Source organism: Littorina saxatilis, linkage group LG1 (genome assembly GCF_037325665.1).
Source record: "Littorina saxatilis isolate snail1 linkage group LG1, US_GU_Lsax_2.0, whole genome shotgun sequence".
Lineage (NCBI taxonomy): Eukaryota > Metazoa > Mollusca > Gastropoda > Littorinimorpha > Littorinidae > Littorina > Littorina saxatilis.
In genome coordinates this window covers 18,392,349-18,409,345 of record NC_090245.1, presented here as the reverse complement: position 1 = coordinate 18,409,345, position 16,997 = coordinate 18,392,349, and the positions used below count along the sequence as shown (strand labels likewise).

Here is a 16,997-nt window from a genome sequence, read left to right as displayed (position 1 = left end):
GAGAAACACTTCACCTATTCGTCTTCACACAGACTCGGCAAACAACAAATTTGCAAAATGACCAATCTTTAATGATGATGGGAGATTGGTGGCCGACTCGCCCATCAAGCATAATAGTAATACTTATAATTGTCGGGTGAAAATACAACCTATTTCCACTTCATTCCACACAAACTTTCATGACAAACAGCATGCAATGATAAAGAGCAAAAGAAAAACAAAGAAACCACAATTTTCTGATGCATTTTATCAGAAAGCATCAACATCCAATGAGAAATGTTCCAACATTAAAAGCACTGTTCTTTGTTAATCTGGTTATCCAATAATTGGTTATCTGCAACTCTTACAAAGAAATATTGTATTAAAAATGGAAGATAAAAATAAACAAATGAACTGAAGGTGGGGTGACATTTCTGTACTTTACAAATCAAAGATCCATGCCTTTGATGGTTTCCTCTTATAGTGCCTTCCCTTCCTATTCAATGGATTTGGTGGGGTATACTCGCAAATACTTTCTTTCTTTCTTTATTTGGTGTTTAACGTCGTTTTCAACCACGAAGGTTATGTTTATATGAAGGTTATATCGCGACGGGGAAAGGGGGGAGATGGGATAGAGCCACTTGTCAATTGTTTCTTGTTCACAAAAGCACTAATCAAAAATTTGCTCCAGGGGCTTGCAACGTAGTACAATGTATTACCTTACTGGGAGAATGCAAGTTTCCAGTACAAAGGACTTAACATTTCTTACATACTGCTTGACTAAAATCTTTAAAAAAATTGACTATATTCTATACAAGAAACACTTAACAAGGGTAAAAAGAGAAACAGAATCCGTTAATCGCCTCTTACGACATGCTGGGGAGCATCGGGTAAATTCTTCCCCCTAACCCGCGGGGGGTCTCACAAATGCATGTACATGCATGTGTATTTAATAATCAGATAAACGAGTACTGTACATATTTCGTAAAAGTCATGGATCCTGTCGTACTGATCAAAACAGAACATTCTGAGCTATCATGCGCTAGTGAAGGAATATCAAATAACTGCGGTGTACCATTAGAACGCTAAAGCTGCAGTGCTGAGCGATCAACACTTACTATTCCTGCTACACCTAGATCAAATCAGGGTACATTAACTGCATAAGCAAGTTAAACACTGTTTACACCTTTGATAATATCAACGTAAAAGTGTTCACACCTTTCATAAAATGTTAACATAAAAGTTACACGTATTTCAAAAGGAACTGAAACAAAACAAACAAGGGAGTAATAACATTCCAAGTAAATTAGTCGAAACTAATAAATTCTGCTGAGTTAACTTATGGAACGGTATTACATTTTTGCCTAATTGTTTTAATCACTAAGTTAGTAAGTAGTCACAATTATTTTCATTTCTGAAGAATTGTAAACTGCTGCAAGCTAACTTCTCGTTTATTTTCCAAATTAATCAACTGGGGAAAAGGAATACTTTTGGATGACAATGAACAGAACCAGAGTATATATTCATGTGTTCTTTCTGATGTGATGTTATGCTCTCGCATCATTCAAAGGACTATACAACCTTCATGTCAGACGCACACATTTATAAACATGAAATTTAGGATTAGAAAAGTACAAACTGAAGTACACATAACTGAAAAGCAATATGTATCTGGAAGAATTCCAATTTTCTGCTGAATCTCTTGATTTGCATTAACTAAGGAAACAGACTTCAGTGAATCATTTTCTTTCTTTATTTGGTGTTTAACGTCGTTTTCAACCACGAAGGTTATATCGCGACGGGGAAAGGGGGGGAGATGGGATAGAGCCACTTGTTAATTGTTTCCAGGGGCTTGCAACGTAGTACAATATATGACCTTACTGGGAGAATGCAAGTTTCCAGTACAAAGGACTTAACATTTCTTACATACTGCTTGACTAAAATCTTTACAAACATTGACTATATTCTATACAAGAAACACTTAACAAGGGTAAAAGGAGAAACAGAATCCGTTAGTCGCCTCTTACGACATGCTGGGGAGCATCGGGTAAATTCTTTCTCGTCCGGCCCAACCAATATGGGACTCCCCCTAACCCGCGGGGGGCCAGTGAATCATATTACAGGTGTTTTGCCAGTGTCCCAGCATACAGTCAACTCCATGCAGCTTCTTTCAATTCATTGTCTCGAGATTGATTGCAACTGGCTAATTAGTATCCATTTCTGAACTACAAAACACACATTGCTATTGACTCAGCCTTAGAAACTTAAAAGGCTTGGTTATGGTATTATGCTTATTAATGCAGCAGGTAATAGAGGAAACAGAAAGTACAGGTCTCTTTTTAGGACAGAGGGGAAACAAGGCAGAACAGACTGAGGAAAAAGACAAATGCCTTCCACCGGCTGACCAAGAAAAGGTGGGAGTATTAGATTGCTTTAGATTTTAGACAAAAGACAGAGCATTTGTTCTGCTGAATGAACAAATGACAGGAAAATATGATTCACCGAATTGATTTAATCTGATTATATAAACAAAAAAAGTGTCAATGATAGTCACATCACTATGTCTAGCATACATTCTGCTAACACAACCTCAGCACAAGTGTTTAAAAATTCCTCATCCGCAGCCAATGCACTTATAGTTATATTTTGCTGTTCCTGATCTGTCTATAGGAAGACAACATCATTATTTATAAGAGTACATGTCAAATAATAACGGAGCAAAAGTAATAATATCACTTTCTTCTTTGCATTTAAGTTCATCACTGTGCGATTCAGCTACGTCAACAAAATATGACGTGGGTAACGATGGTTCATGCTACTTCTTGCACAGATGTTGTATGACTATGAGACAAGGTATTTAAAGGACAACCGAACCCAAACTGACAATGCAGACTTATTTGGAAGTCCAAGGTAAAACTTTAAAAGTGTGAAGAGAGTTTTTAAAACCAGACCATTGATCTGGGAACACCTTTTTAATCCAAGTTAAGAGCTACCCCAATCCATCAGCAACACTCGCTTTACAAACTTTCTAGGAGAAACCTCCAAAATGATGACGCAGCTCCCATGTCATACATTTAATAAACGGTAGCCAAAATATGTACTCGCAAATCTGAATGTTCAATTTCACACATTCTTTCTGTGAAATGCAAAAATGACACCCTGGGTTTACAAAAAGAAGTCCTCATAACTTTGGGTTCGGTTACACTTTGATTAGCAAGGCGTACATCACTCTGGATAAAATCCTGAATAGTTCAACAACAAAAAAACAAAAAAACAACAACGTCCGTTTGAAGCAGCCATGCCATCCCTGAAATATTGTGTGAACTGTTGTCCTCCTCCCCTACAAAGCCTTCTGGTGCTCATATTTTTATCATACTTTCCTTTACGTGTAAACCAGCATATAATCCTCCACAGATCCATCAAGGCTTTTACACATACAGGCACGGGAATTGAAACTTGTAAAAAAGGCTGAAAATTTATAAGTGAAGCGTCAAGTCGACGGCACGAAGCGCCTAGCCTTACTAGGGGGCATGCCCCCCCGGAAAAAAAAATCTCCAAAGAACCCAGATGGTGCAATCTGGTGTCATCTGAGCTCCAAGTTTGCCATTAAATTCTGTTTTTAGAATCAGAGTTTTCAGTACCAATTTTTGCTTTTTTGAAGAAAAAAAATATATACATGTATTATATGGTTGAAATTTGTTAAAAAATTGATCTGTTGAGACAAACAGGAAAATGTAACTTGTAACACAATTTTTGCAATCTGGTTTACTTTCAAACATAAAAGTTCAAGTAACTGAGGCGGGCGGTAGCAGTGCGTGAACAAAGTACGGAAAGTTTTCGCGGGTATTTGCGCAAAGGCAAAAGTAACCGGTGCTTTTTTTGTGTGCCTGCCCCCCTTTATTTTTTCGGCGGACACTTTTGCTTTTTCGACGGAACAAAAAAAAAATTCGGCGGAAATCCGCCGTTCGGCGGACAATTCCCATGCCTGCACATATCGCGCTTGGGGCATCCTTCCACTCAGACACATACCCAAAACCTACAACCTGGCAACTTCCGTTGCAGAGTAAAAACTTGAAAACCCTAACCCTAACCCCGTTTAGCGTTGATTTGATGAAGTTTTGTAACTGACACCTACGTCAATCTGCAAAATCAATTCAGGGTTTAATTATCTGCACAGGAAGCAGCCAGGCTGATGAAGTTTGGTTAGGCCAACAAAAAAATGTGTCTGTTTACGGTAAAAAAAATAGGGTCGGTAGGTCGGGATTTTTTTTTCTTTCTTCAAAAAACCATATTTTTAAGTTATTTTGCCCCAAATGCCAAAAAAAAGTCTAGGGTCGCGCGAAAAAATAGGGTCGGTCAGGATACCGTAAACAGACTATTTTTTTTGTTTTGGCCTTAGCGTCCAATTCGGGGATGCTCTTATCTCCTATAAAACCCTGGAAACATCCCTGGTGGTTTATATCATGGTTTACACTGGAGAGAGGTTATCTTTACAGACTACAGATGCAAAGTCTTTGTTTACAAGTACTGTACATGCCTAGTGATATAAAACAATGGCATTTCAGCTTGATAAGATGTGTTATTTCAAAAACAGTGCATGTTTCTCTAGATGTGTTAATTTGACAACATACATGTTATTGGTTGTTTGTTTTCCATTCTGGAAACAAAGTGCAGACAGCATGTCGAAGTGCTTGTTTAAACTTCACGGCAACACAAGCTAATGTCACTTTCTTTCTTTATTTGGCGTTTAACGTCGTTTTCAACCACGAAGGTTATATCGCGATGAGGGAAAGGGGGGAGATGGGATAGGGGAAAGGGGGGAGATGGAATAGAGCCACTTGTTAAGTGTTAGCTAATGTCACTGAACTGGCCAGAATACAAAATACAAGAGAGAAGGCAGAAACACAAATTCAGTTATTCAGTCACTATTACATTAAAAACAAAGAAAACCAGAGATAATGTTTTTAAAAAACAAGGGAGAAGTGTGCAACATTTACCGTAAAATCCCTAGCAAACGCCCACCCCCCACTTTTGGCCAAAAGTTGTGCAGAAGGGTCACTACCTAGCAAACGCCCACCCCGGTTCATGGTTTTTTTTTAATAGAAAAAGGTACCCGACAATTGTTATGGTGGGTTTTTTAATTTACAAAATATATATACAGTCCAGGCATGGGAATTGAAAATTGTAAAAAAGGCGGAAAATTTATAACTGAAGACGCGAAGCGTCAAGTCGACGGCGCGAAGCGCCTAGCCTTACTAGGGGGGTCCGGGGGCATGCCCCCCCGGAAATTTTTTTTCTCCAAAGAACCCAGATGGTGCAATCTGGTGTCATCTGAGCTCCAAGTTTGCCATTAAATTCTGTTTTTTGAATCAGAGTTTTTAGTACAAAAATGTACCAAATTTTGCTTACATGTATTATATATGGTTTAAATTTGTAAAAAAATTTATCTGTTGAGACAAACAGGAAAATGTAACTTGTAACACAATCTGTGCAATCTGGTTTACTTTCAAACATAATAGTTCAATAACTGAGGCAGTAGCAGTGCGTGAACAAAGTACAGAAAGTTTTTGCGGGCTTTTGCGCAAAGGCCAAAGTAACTGGTGCTTTTTTTGTGTGCCTCCTCCCTTTATTTTTTCGGCGGACATTTTTGCATTTTCGGCGGAACTAAAAAAAAATTCTGCGGAAATCCGCCGTTCGGCGGACAATTCCCATGCCTGACAGTCCCAAAAGAAACCAACAGTGATTTAAAATGTGTCTATATCACTAACCCAAAATCATCACCATCGCTGGGAAGATCAGGCTAATTCACGAAAATAATTGATATCTGGAGGGAAGAAACATTTAGGTTTTGTTTTTATTATTGTGACACTGTATTTTTTTCTCAGTAAAAATAAAGTGAGCCCAGCCTCAACATCTGTCAAAGTGTGTTTGTGTGTGTGCGTAAGTATATCTGTTAGTGTATGTGTGCAGGAGTGTGTGTGTTTGTGTGTATGTGCGCGAGTGTGTATGTGTGTGTATATATATGTGTGTGTGTGCATGAGTGATTGAGTGTTTCTTGTCCCACTGTCGTTTTCTGACTTGGTTGTATCGTAAAAAGGTGTGATGACACTTTATCTTGCAAAGGGGTGTATACCTAGCAAACGCCCACCCCCTACTTTTACCCGAAATCTGTGTGTGGGGGAGGGGGGGGGGGCGGCGTTTGCTAGGGATTTTACAGTACTGCCCAAATGAACAGATAAAAAAACGATTACAGTACTTTCGGGACTATAAGGCGCACATTTTTTACCTCAGCTTTAACCCCTGCGCCTTATTGACCGGTATCGCCTTATGTTTGACTAAAGAAGAGTACACATGTAATCACATTGCTAAACAAAAAAACATAGCACTCCCTCTATAGTGACATGCATGTTTTTGATACTATGACCTTTGAAACGTTTCCTCTCAGACATCAAAGGCGTTGGTCTCATAGTTGAAAGTTCAGTCATTGACCGGCCCGGGTTCAGACAGTTAGTGTCTGTAAACTAGGGTATGCAGCTGTTCTCAACTGAAAAATCATGTATCGGTCATTGACCCGAGGTCACAAGGCCAACCAGCTATTAGAATGCAGTGGCGTTGATCTCATCGCACATTCAGGAGCAAACGTATTTTCACTCTGTATACTTCCATTGACTTGCAGCCATTACGCCAGGAGCACCTATTGCATGGATTGTTTTCATTTACACCTTAAAAATAGGGGGAGCGCTTTTTACAACGAAGCACCTTGTAGTCCCGAAAATATGGTACTACATTTCTTGATGTCTGTAAATCTACTTGAAGGGCGACGAACAATTTCAACTATATAAGTTTCAGCACCTTAATTCCAACAGGCAAACGCGGGAAACAGTTAACAACAGCACAACAAAAAGCAGCCATCATGGTTTGTATTAACAAATAAGTCGTAAGCAGAGCATACGGCTAAGGGTTCCGCCATGATTTGCTGAAAACCAAAAACATACATCTTCAATCAAAGGATAAGGGAAGTACACGATAGCATTGAGTAGAATTTTGAAGCAGACACAGATACAAGTGCAGAGAAAGGGTGGAAAAGGCCCAGAACTGACTAAAGCACACAGTAGTCACGGGAATACATCCGTCCAGCGCTTGATCCTCCCAGAGCAGTGCCTCCAGACCCCAAAAGGGGCACAAATCAGAAGCGCAGCTGGACTCATCGTTTCTTTCTTCTTTTTGGTATCCTACGGCACAACAAAGACGGAAAAGGGCTAAGGCCGATGGCAGGGCCAAGTTTCATTGTCAAGGTCACTAAGCAGCGAAGTCATGTATCGCCAGTCGAAACATGTCATGCTGGATGAACCATGTATTTCCGTCTGTTTTTAAGACAAATACTTGTGAGAACCCCATAGCCTTGTCTCCCTCGGAGTCTGCCTGTGTAACAAAGAGAAACAGATAATTTAGTGTAAGAGAAACAGACAGACATACAAGAGACAAGCATGGCACTATACATGATAAGTGTGTTTGCCTGCCTGCTGCTAATTACAGTAAACAAGAAAAGCAAAAATATGTACTTATATGACTCACCTTCACCATAAGTACATGTAATATGAAACAGAAAATGCTCAATAGACATTGTAGAAAGTAACAATTTCATACTTTTTGCAATGTTTAATATCAAATATTTAAAATTCATCGGATATATTTTGTTTCTTTACGTAAATAGCTCAAAACATATTTACTACAACAATAACAATCAAGGTACAAAAATCAATCAGACCAACATACAACCCTAGCTGACTAAAAATGAACATCCAATAAAAGAAAATACTTATATGACTCACCTTCGCCATAAGTACATGTAATATGAAAAGGGCTGCTCTAGCTCAATACAAGTTCAAGTTTTATTAGTCCATAACCCATGGGGGCATTTTGAACAATAAATACAATCATGATATATGCTAATATAGTAAATAAATGGAGGGGAAAAAAAATAGATATTGAAGAAAAAAACAATTTCATATTTTTGGCAATGTTTGTTATCAAATATTTAAAATTCCTTAGATATATTTGGAGCATAACATCACTAGATATAAGTTACAATCAAGGTACAAAAATCAATCAGACAAACATCCAACCCTAGCTGACTAAAAATGAACACCCAAAACAAGTTTTTAAGTTCTTCCAGCATCACTGAGTTGAACTTTGACCCTTTCCCCGCAGCAATAAAATACCGGTACCACACAAACTTGACAAGGTAACTGTTAACTTTTCAACACTTAGAGGTAGATGGAAGCATCATCAATCAATCAATTATGAATCCAACAATCAATTATGAATCCAACAATCAAGTTCTGTCACTTCTTCACTACTTACTGACTGCAGCTGGCCTAAAACAAAGACCAAAACACCACCATCTGCCGTTGGCTGACAATCCACTTTTGTTACCGCTCTTTTAATGTTTCCCATGGGAAAACCCTGCACACAAGGCACCATGTTTTAAAAGACATTGTCAGCAGAGTGCATACAGCAAACAGAAACAATGATTTTAACTCAGAAATTATCATAATTATGTATACAACCGAGTAATTTTCAAATACTTCAAGCGTGTTCTGACTAAAACTAGTAAAATATCTACTGCCCATCAGACCAATAAAATCCTACACAGGTAGCTTAGTAGTTATAGTTTGATGTCCACATCTATAAATACAAATGATGGTTCACATTCATAAATTATAAAAGTGACAATGTCAAAAAAGGAAGAATCATATTAGTGAAACATACTGGTGTTTACTTAAATGATACTCAGAAAGAAAGATCAAGAACATCAAGATATATGAGTCATTCTCCAAAGCTGGTGAATTCTTTGGTCGGTCACTTAAAACGACATTTTTACAGAAGCAAATGTGGTTAGACCTTTCCCCCTGTTTATGTGGATACAGATATGTTTGAAGAAGCACCCACAGCAAAATAAATGAACATATTTGTATTTTGATATTAAATATAGTGTAATAATGTCAGTAAATCAACAAAAATGGCGTCAGAAAAATGGGAACAGGCTCGGTACATATATTGGAAGCTACGGTCCATTGACACGATAAATTCATTATGCATGATTTGTTGAAAAGTCACTTTGTGAAACGATAAAGGTTCATTCCTGTGCAATTGTTGTTATTTTCTTTGTGTTTGAGACCCCCAAAAATGAAGTTGAAAACAGCCTTTCGTACGCATCGCATGTTGTCACGCTCACTTAGATTTTTTCGACCTCTGTAACCAAACGAATTTCTTTATAATCACTATTTTTTTTACGATCAAGTCAACAAGTGCAGCTTGAAGATGCAGAAAATGCATTCATTCAACCGAGGACACACTTTGGACGAATTTGATGTCTCAGAGAGTGTTTTGTGTCACACGTGATGGCTTCGTAACGGCCGTTTTCATTATAAGCTAGCATCAATTCAACTGAATGAAAACATAAATTTTTATGTTTGCACCTTTGTTAATCACCTAGCCATGCAGATGCGTGACGTTTTTTTCACAATTTGTCGTGAATAATGACGTAATTCATGAAAAAAGAAGGTGTAGTTGACATTTTGGACGGCTGCGTTCGTAACGCCCTCTGCTACCGGCGAGATGCAGACCCCGATTGCTTGAGCACCTGGGAATCTTGCATGACAAGGTTGGTATTATTTTGTTGCTCATTCATTTATAAGCATGTTTGTAAAAAAAAAAAAAAAATTAAAACCACGCAAGTGTGAATTCCATGAAGTTCTTCAGCCCCACCGGGTTTCGCTTGTCAGTCCTGTAATCTCATGAAGTGAGCGTAACGGCATCTTCGGAATCTTGCGATTTAAAATAAAACCTTTTCTTAAAACAAAGGTGTATGGTCACGTAGATTGCTCACTTATGACATTGTATTGCATTCTCAAAAGCGAATATTATGAATTTGATACTTTATCCAGTGACCAAGTTTTGTGCGCACCAGTGACAACAATTAGACGTGTTGTGAATGATGTCTCCGGTAGAAGGCTAATTATCCCCCGGAAAATTCCCCCTTGTACATCTGCCCTCTGAACAATTGCCCCTATGACAATTGCCCCCCAGACAAATGCCCCAAACCATGGGCGGACAGTGCCCCCCCCCCCCCTCCCCCCGACAACTGCCCCCCGAATACCCCCTCCAGAATCGTATGTGTGTGTGCGTGTGTGTGTATGTGTGTGTGTGTGCGTGCGTGCGTGTGAGTGTATGTGTGTGCGTCTGTGTTTGTTTCTGTGTGTGTTTTTCTGTGTGTGTTTTTCTGTGTGTGTGAGTTTGTGTAAGTGCATGCGCGTGTGAGTACGTGCGTGCGTGTTTGTGTGTGTCCTTTTGTCTCTGTGTGTTTGCACGTGCGTGCGTTAAATGTTAACGCGTGCATGCGTGTGTTTTCGAAATGTGTATCTGTGTGCGTGCGTACGTACGTGCGTACGTATGCGTACAGGATGCGGTTCAAGCACCGTTTGGAGAGACCTGCATTATAGCCTGCTTATTCAGTGACACACAAACCCAAACCTGTGTGTGTGTGTGTGTGTGTCTGTCTGTGTGTGTGTGTGTGTGTGTATATATATGTGTGTGTGTGTGTATATGTGTGTGTGTGTGTGTGTGTGTGTGTGTGTGTGTGCATCAAACGTTCTTGAAGGAATGGTGAATATAAAACTTAAAGCGTTCATTGTAGATATATTTATAATCATGATAGCAAGAGAAGTGTAAAGCGGTCATGCATAGCATACAAATAAAACACATATAGAATTGCAAGTTAATTTGTTTATATATTTGGACAGTAATAATACAATCCAAAGATTGATACTATAAACTTTATATTGCAGGTATTGGACAGAAAGCCTGGTGAGGTGCACTTTGTTTCCATGAGTGGCAGATAAAACACATATGGACAGCACTTGCAGTATTAGTTGCCTTTTGCTTTAAGCTTTATTGTTGTATATCCGGCACATTTTGTTGTCAGTTGTTCTTTCGGATTTTTCAAAGTATGGTGTTTGTTTTTGCATGATCTGAATATTGTTGATCACAATAAAATTGATATAATTATACATTTTCTGGTGTGTTTTTTTAATTATATGTGTGATTGTCAAATACGTATTCAACACCTCGTCAAATTCAAGGTTGTTACAACGTTTTCACATTTACGCAGGATCTCTCCTTCTCTCTCTCTCTCTCTCGCAAACTTTAAAGTGAAACCAAACCGAAAGTTTAACGTCCCAATTCCAAGGATAGATCTCTTCAAATCAAGCTTAGCCTATTCTGGTAGCGTCCTGTGGAATTCTCTCCCGGAATTTGTGAGAGTCCCAATGAGTCTCAATACAGTACTCCCCGGTTAACGTCACTACCGTTTAAGGTCACACCTCTGATAACATCAATCAGGGTGTTGGTCCCGACCTAAAGCCTTCTTTGTATGACTAAGAAAACCTCGCTTAGCGTGACCTCGGATACGGGAACACCTCTTTTTAGGTGACCCCCGTTCTGGTCTCTAAATGCAGAAGACCACCGCTTAAGATCAAGCGAAACTGAAACTGAAAAAAATCTCCCAATTTTGCGGCCTTGGCAGAGGTTTTTTTCTCCATATGATATCAAAAGAGAAGTGACGCACAAATGTAAACGTCATCAGATTGTTTGGCCCGATTATTTCCGGTTAACGTCACTACCGTTTAAGGTCACACCTCTGATAACATCAATCAGGGTGTTGGTCCTGACCTAAAGCCTTCTTTGTATGACTAAGCGAAAACCTCGCTTAGCGTGACCTCGGATACGGGAACACCTCTTTTTAGGTGACCCCCGTTCTGGTCTCTAAATGCAGAAGACCTCCGCTTAAGATCAAGCGAAACTGAAACTGAAAAAAATCTCCCAATTTTGCGGCCTTGACAGAGTTTTTTCTCCATATGACATCAAAAGAGAAGTGACGCACAAATGTAAACGTCATCAGATTATTTGGCCCGATTATTTTACCCCAAAGAGAAGGATGAGGAAATCTTTCGCAAATAAAACTTGGAAAATAGTTCCCGCCAAAAAAGTCGCTGAACCAATCAAATTGCCAACGGAAACCACTTTGACAGAGTGAGACCCGTGGATGATGACAGATGTAACTGCTGTGTGCCCGCTCCCCTTCTGCAGAGGCATGAGCCTAGAATTGACCTCATGTTGTAATGCATGTCATAAGCGATATTTGAGTAGTGCCAATTTTAGGCCAAAATAAAAGACATTGTTGAAGATTTGAGATATTTGGAAGCTCGCTCTCTCTCTCTCTCTCTCTCTCTCTCTCTCTCTCTCTTTTGTTCCCCCTCTCTCTCTTCTCTCATGGTCTCTGTTTCTGTCTGTCTCTCTCTCACTCTCAGTCTCCGACCCCTCTCCTCTCTCTCTCTTTCTCTCTATCTTTGCCCCTCTGGCCATCTTTCTCTCTCTCTCTTCTATCATGTCTCTTTCTCTCTCTCAGCCTCCAATCTCTCTCTCTCTCTTCCTTTCAATCCCCCCCCTACTCTCTCTCTCTCGATCTCCCTCTTTTTAACTCTATGTCTCTCTCTCCGTCTCCTCTCTTTATCTCTGTCTGTCATGATCATTTGTCTGTGTCTCTCCTCTCTTTCTATGTCTGTCTGTCTTAGCTCACCTCCTCTCTCTCTCTCTCTCTCTCTCTCTCTACCTCTCTCTCTCTCCTAATGCAGCTGATGGTCTCTGTGCCAGTGTCAGTATGTATGTCAGTGTGTGTCTCTCTCTGGATCTGCCCATTATCACGTCATTGACTTTCAATTGGCGGGAAGTCTTTTATGGGGCCTCAAACTAAACTCTGATATCCTCGGATAAGATCAATTTTTTCTACTGAAATTGATCTTATCCGAGGATCGGTTAACGTGTCCCTCGGATAAGATCACGAATTTTTTTGGTCCCAAGGGGGGTCACCTTATCCGAGGAGTACTGTACTTTCAAAAAACACCTTTCACTGTATTTAATGTTAAATTACGAAAAATCACAGTGATGGAAGACTTCGTTTGGTTATATTTTCATTTGTTCAAAGCATCAGTGTTCATTATATCCACACAAAAACACTCAAATTAATAACACATTTACTCATGCATGTGTATTCAGCATTGTTTTCACTACGTTACATATACGACGCTTTATATTTGTGTATAATATGTAATGTGTAAATATTCATATGTTGTTGTTTTTCTCTACCTTTTTTTCTACGTTAATATCCGTGTAAATATGTGATTAGATTAGTCCCCTCTCTGGGCGAGGGCTGGTTGAAAAAAAGCTCGTTGTATTGCTTACGCCACAACCCTCGAAAAATAAAAATTTTGATTTGATTTGATCTCTGTCTCTCTCTCTCTCTCTTTCTTATTCCCTTTTTTCTGTCCACAAACCTTTTCTGTCACCAATATAAATGTGTGTACATGTATATTGTATGTACGTGCCAAGGTATATTTACACAAAAAAAATTAAATTGAAAAAAAATTAATTATAAAAACAATTATAAAAAATTATTATTTCTTTATATTTTTTTTTATTTATTTCTTTTTAAACAACTCCTTATACATGCTTGTCAAGCTATAATTAGTACAACATATAATCATTCAATATGACTGCATTATTAACAAATTTGTGTCACGATGATGCGCACGTAATGAGACGGGTATACCCCCCTATCAGATACCTGTATTTTGTAAGGAAACGTATTTCTTGCTTTTTCGTTTCTTGCAAACTGTCATTCTGATAACAAAGAACCTTTGAATCAATAATTCAACTCAAATTGGTCAATTTTTATTTTGGGGCCTTATTCCCACTTTTGTTAACCAGTTTTGGAGAATGACTCATATCCAATCTGTTAATAGTATTATCCACCCTTTGAGTGATTTATTTGCAGTTGGAGCCAAAACTTTCTTCTGACTTATCAAAGTTCAAACACTTCGCAATCATTTCAGCAGAACTGCTGAACATTTTAACTGGAAATGTGATGCCAAGAACTGCCAAAAACTTAAAAAGAACTGCAAAAACACTCACTCAGACACTGCCATTTGGAACAAGAAGGGCAAAGCCCACACGACTCACATGCTGAACAGACCTTGATCTTTCTTTCAGAATAATTTTACAATAAAACTGAGAAAAACAATATTTTTCAATAGTTCAAGGTCAAGGTCACTTCAAAATATATACATTTCAACTTTGAAGGACCCTGTGACCTTGACCTTGAAGTGAGGTCAAGTTGCCAAACATGTTTCTGAAGATCTTGTAACCATACACCATCAGGCCACAATTGGTGTTGATAGACTTAATAGTGTCCAAGAAATATACAATGTTAAAGGTTTCACAGACGGACGGGGGGGACGGACGCCCGGAAGGACAGGCGGACGATGTCGGTGAGTATATAGACTCACTTTTGTAAGTATAATGTATTTCCCTCACACATATGTAGATTTGGAAGAGTTACCTTCCATAGTTCAAGGTCAAGGTCACTTCAAACTATGTATACAATCCAACTTTAAAGGACCCTTGCGACCTTGACCTTGAAGCAAGGTCAACCAAACTAGTGTCCAAAGCTATGGCTTACATTGCCCTGTTTAGCATACATAGCTAAGGTTGCCATTCTCGATAAATTCAGAAAACAATGCAAAAATGTGAAAAATGGTCGTTTTTAAGACAACAATTACGGCCCCTGTGACCTTGAACTTGAAGTGAGGTCAAGTTGCAGCACATGTTTTTTGAGATCTTGTAACCATACACCATCAGGCCACATCAGGTGTTGATAGACTTAATAGTGTCCAAGAAATATCCAACGTTAAGTTTTCCGGACGGACGGACGGACGACTCGGGTGAGTACATAGACTCACTTTTGCTTCGCATGTGAGTCAAAAATGTACTGCAGAAAACAAATTCTATTTCTAGCAACATCCCTGTACCAGGTACCACCATCTCAAACATTCTGAGAGAATCAGGTCTTAAATAGGAGGGAGTCTTAAAATGGGGGTAAATTCACAGAGGTTATGAACAGAAAATCTGAGAAAACAAGGTCTTCAAAGGGAGGGAGTCTTAATTTGATGGGTCTTAAAAATCGGGGTTCCACAGTTTTTACCGTTCCTATTTTATGCTTACCTCATTGAGCTTTTTGTGTATAGTCTCTTGTCCCATGAACTGTTCTCCCTCGAAAGTGAGCAATGACTGACCCGGCTGAAAAAAAACATATAGCACATGTATACTTTCTTAATTTTCATGTTGCAAAGTACTTTCATGTTACCAGTACATCAAGATATAAAATGCAACACCTCTAACAGTAACACAAAGATAAACCAAAACACCAGTGGCCTTTTTTTTTAAAGTCACTTCTATCAAACTCAAAGCAAAGAATAGTTATTTAAAATTAACACCTGTATGTGCACTTCCTGTAGGTCTTTTTCCGGCATACAGGGAATGCATCCCGGTGCTGTAGCCTTTCTTGAGTCTCCAGGCATGGGAATTAAATTTTTTTAAAAAGGCTGAAATTTTGTAAGAAATAACAAAGTCGACAGCGCGAAGCACCTAGCCTTACTAGGGGGGTCCGGCGGAAACTTCTGCTTTTTCGGCGGAACAAAAATCCAATTCGGTGGAAATTTGCCTTTCGGCGGACAATTCCCATGCCTGGTCTCATGTGACACATTGCTACATTCTCAAAAAATACAGTTTTTATCCAAAGTTTGTAGATCTAAAAATGTGCCGACACAACCATGTATTCATTCCAAAGTGCAAAGAAAGTAGCATCTTAACTTTAGTAACTAATGAACCCTAATAACGACATTAATGCAGCAGCTTTGCTGTCAGCCTAGCGTAACGCGCTTTACGCTATGATGATATGTGACCACACAACCAGCAAGCAGCAGTATCGCTGATCAGTCAACTGTTTAGCACATGTTATGTTTTAACTCCTGCTGTGTAATCACTATACTGTAGTGAAGTAAAGCGTGCATTTGCTCAAAGCGGCTTAGCAGTACTCCAGTCTTATAAAAGTAAACGCCCAAAAGTGAAACTGAACTCGGCTGTTTACGACAAGTCTCGCTTAGGGCACGAGATCGAGTGTGATCTGTTTTTCTACAGGAACTGCACCCAGGTGCATTCCCTGTATACAGGAAAAACACCTAGAGGAATAGCACCTACATGGAATGCACCCACTTATGGTCGACTTAATAGGCCCCTTCTGCACAACTTGACACACAATGTCACATTGTGTCATGGCTTCTGTATCACTTTATCATCCATCTAAATTCGAAGCTGCAAGTGCAACACCTTTCAATTGGAATAATACTGTCTACATAAGGGGTGAAAAGCAATGCAGTACTTTTCACCACATACTTGTGTGCCAGGAGAAAAATGTAGACTACTCTGATGAGTCACATACCATTCGACGGATGCGATTGTTTTACCTGTGATCTGCCAGTTCCCATTCGCTAACCCCCCTGATACTTCTAATTCTATTTGAATTTTGATCACGACTGGCAGCGATTCATAAATTAGTGTATCAGATGTGATCTTCGATTGATATTTGCGGAGAAGGTTTTAAACAACTTTTTTCTTCCATTTAATTAAACAAAAATAGAAAAGAAAACGCAGACAACCAAGAAACAACGCCAAAAGTTACGTGAAAATGAGGAGGGGTCTGTGAAACCGGCAATGGATAAAAGACATGTTCCTTACTATATAGAACTGTGCTACTTCAGGCCGCGACGCTTTTTGATCAAAACGTGCGTAATACGCTTGGACGAAAGTCTTCCCAATCGTGTCGAAATCTGGATTCATGGTGTTTCCTCGCTTTCGATTAGTGGCTGCTTACAACAACGACTGTCATTCCCACGTCCATCAAACTAAAACTCAAGCTACGTGAAACTACGAGATTTACAAAGTGTCTTTTTACCCAAAATTTGCAAAATATGTTAATTGGATTATGTCTTTGCAAAAACCGCAGTGATCAAACAAACAAAAACAGAAAAAGAAGCAGAAATAAAACTATTCTTACATTTTGT

General features: G+C 39.1%; 1 protein-coding gene and 1 long non-coding RNA gene across 2 annotated transcripts; one reads left to right on the top strand and one right to left on the bottom strand.

Annotated features, from left to right (window-relative positions):
- Window positions 1-49: 49 nt before the first annotated feature.
- LOC138963670 (nuclear transport factor 2-like) lies at window positions 50-16,839 on the bottom strand. Its single transcript, XM_070335521.1, has 4 exons — window positions 16,672-16,839; window positions 15,100-15,174; window positions 8,344-8,445; window positions 50-7,401 (listed from the first exon to the last, which is right to left on the bottom strand). The coding sequence occupies exons 1-4, from the start codon at window positions 16,771-16,773 to the stop codon at window positions 7,279-7,281; spliced, it is 402 nt and encodes a 133-aa protein (XP_070191622.1). The 5' UTR covers window positions 16,774-16,839; the 3' UTR covers window positions 50-7,278.
- On the top strand, window positions 8,693-12,225 carry LOC138963681 (uncharacterized). Its single transcript, XR_011454882.1, has 2 exons — window positions 8,693-9,646; window positions 10,830-12,225. It is a non-coding gene; the product is annotated as an uncharacterized lncRNA (long non-coding RNA).
- Window positions 16,840-16,997: the final 158 nt, after the last annotated feature.

What these genes read in the sequence shown, in the direction of transcription:
- LOC138963670 (XM_070335521.1), bottom strand. Translation starts at nt 16,773, where the DNA reads ATGAATCCAGATTTCGACACGATTGGGAAGACTTTCGTCCAAGCGTAT. An exon ending in TACACAAAAAGCTCAATGAG is followed by an intron (nt 8,446 to 15,099) that starts GTAAGCATAAAA and finishes CCTTGTGTGCAG; the next exon opens with GGTTTTCCCATGGGAAACAT. An exon ending in TTTTAGGCCAGCTGCAGTCA is followed by an intron (nt 7,402 to 8,343) that starts GTAAGTAGTGAA and finishes TTTGTTACACAG; the next exon opens with GCAGACTCCGAGGGAGACAA.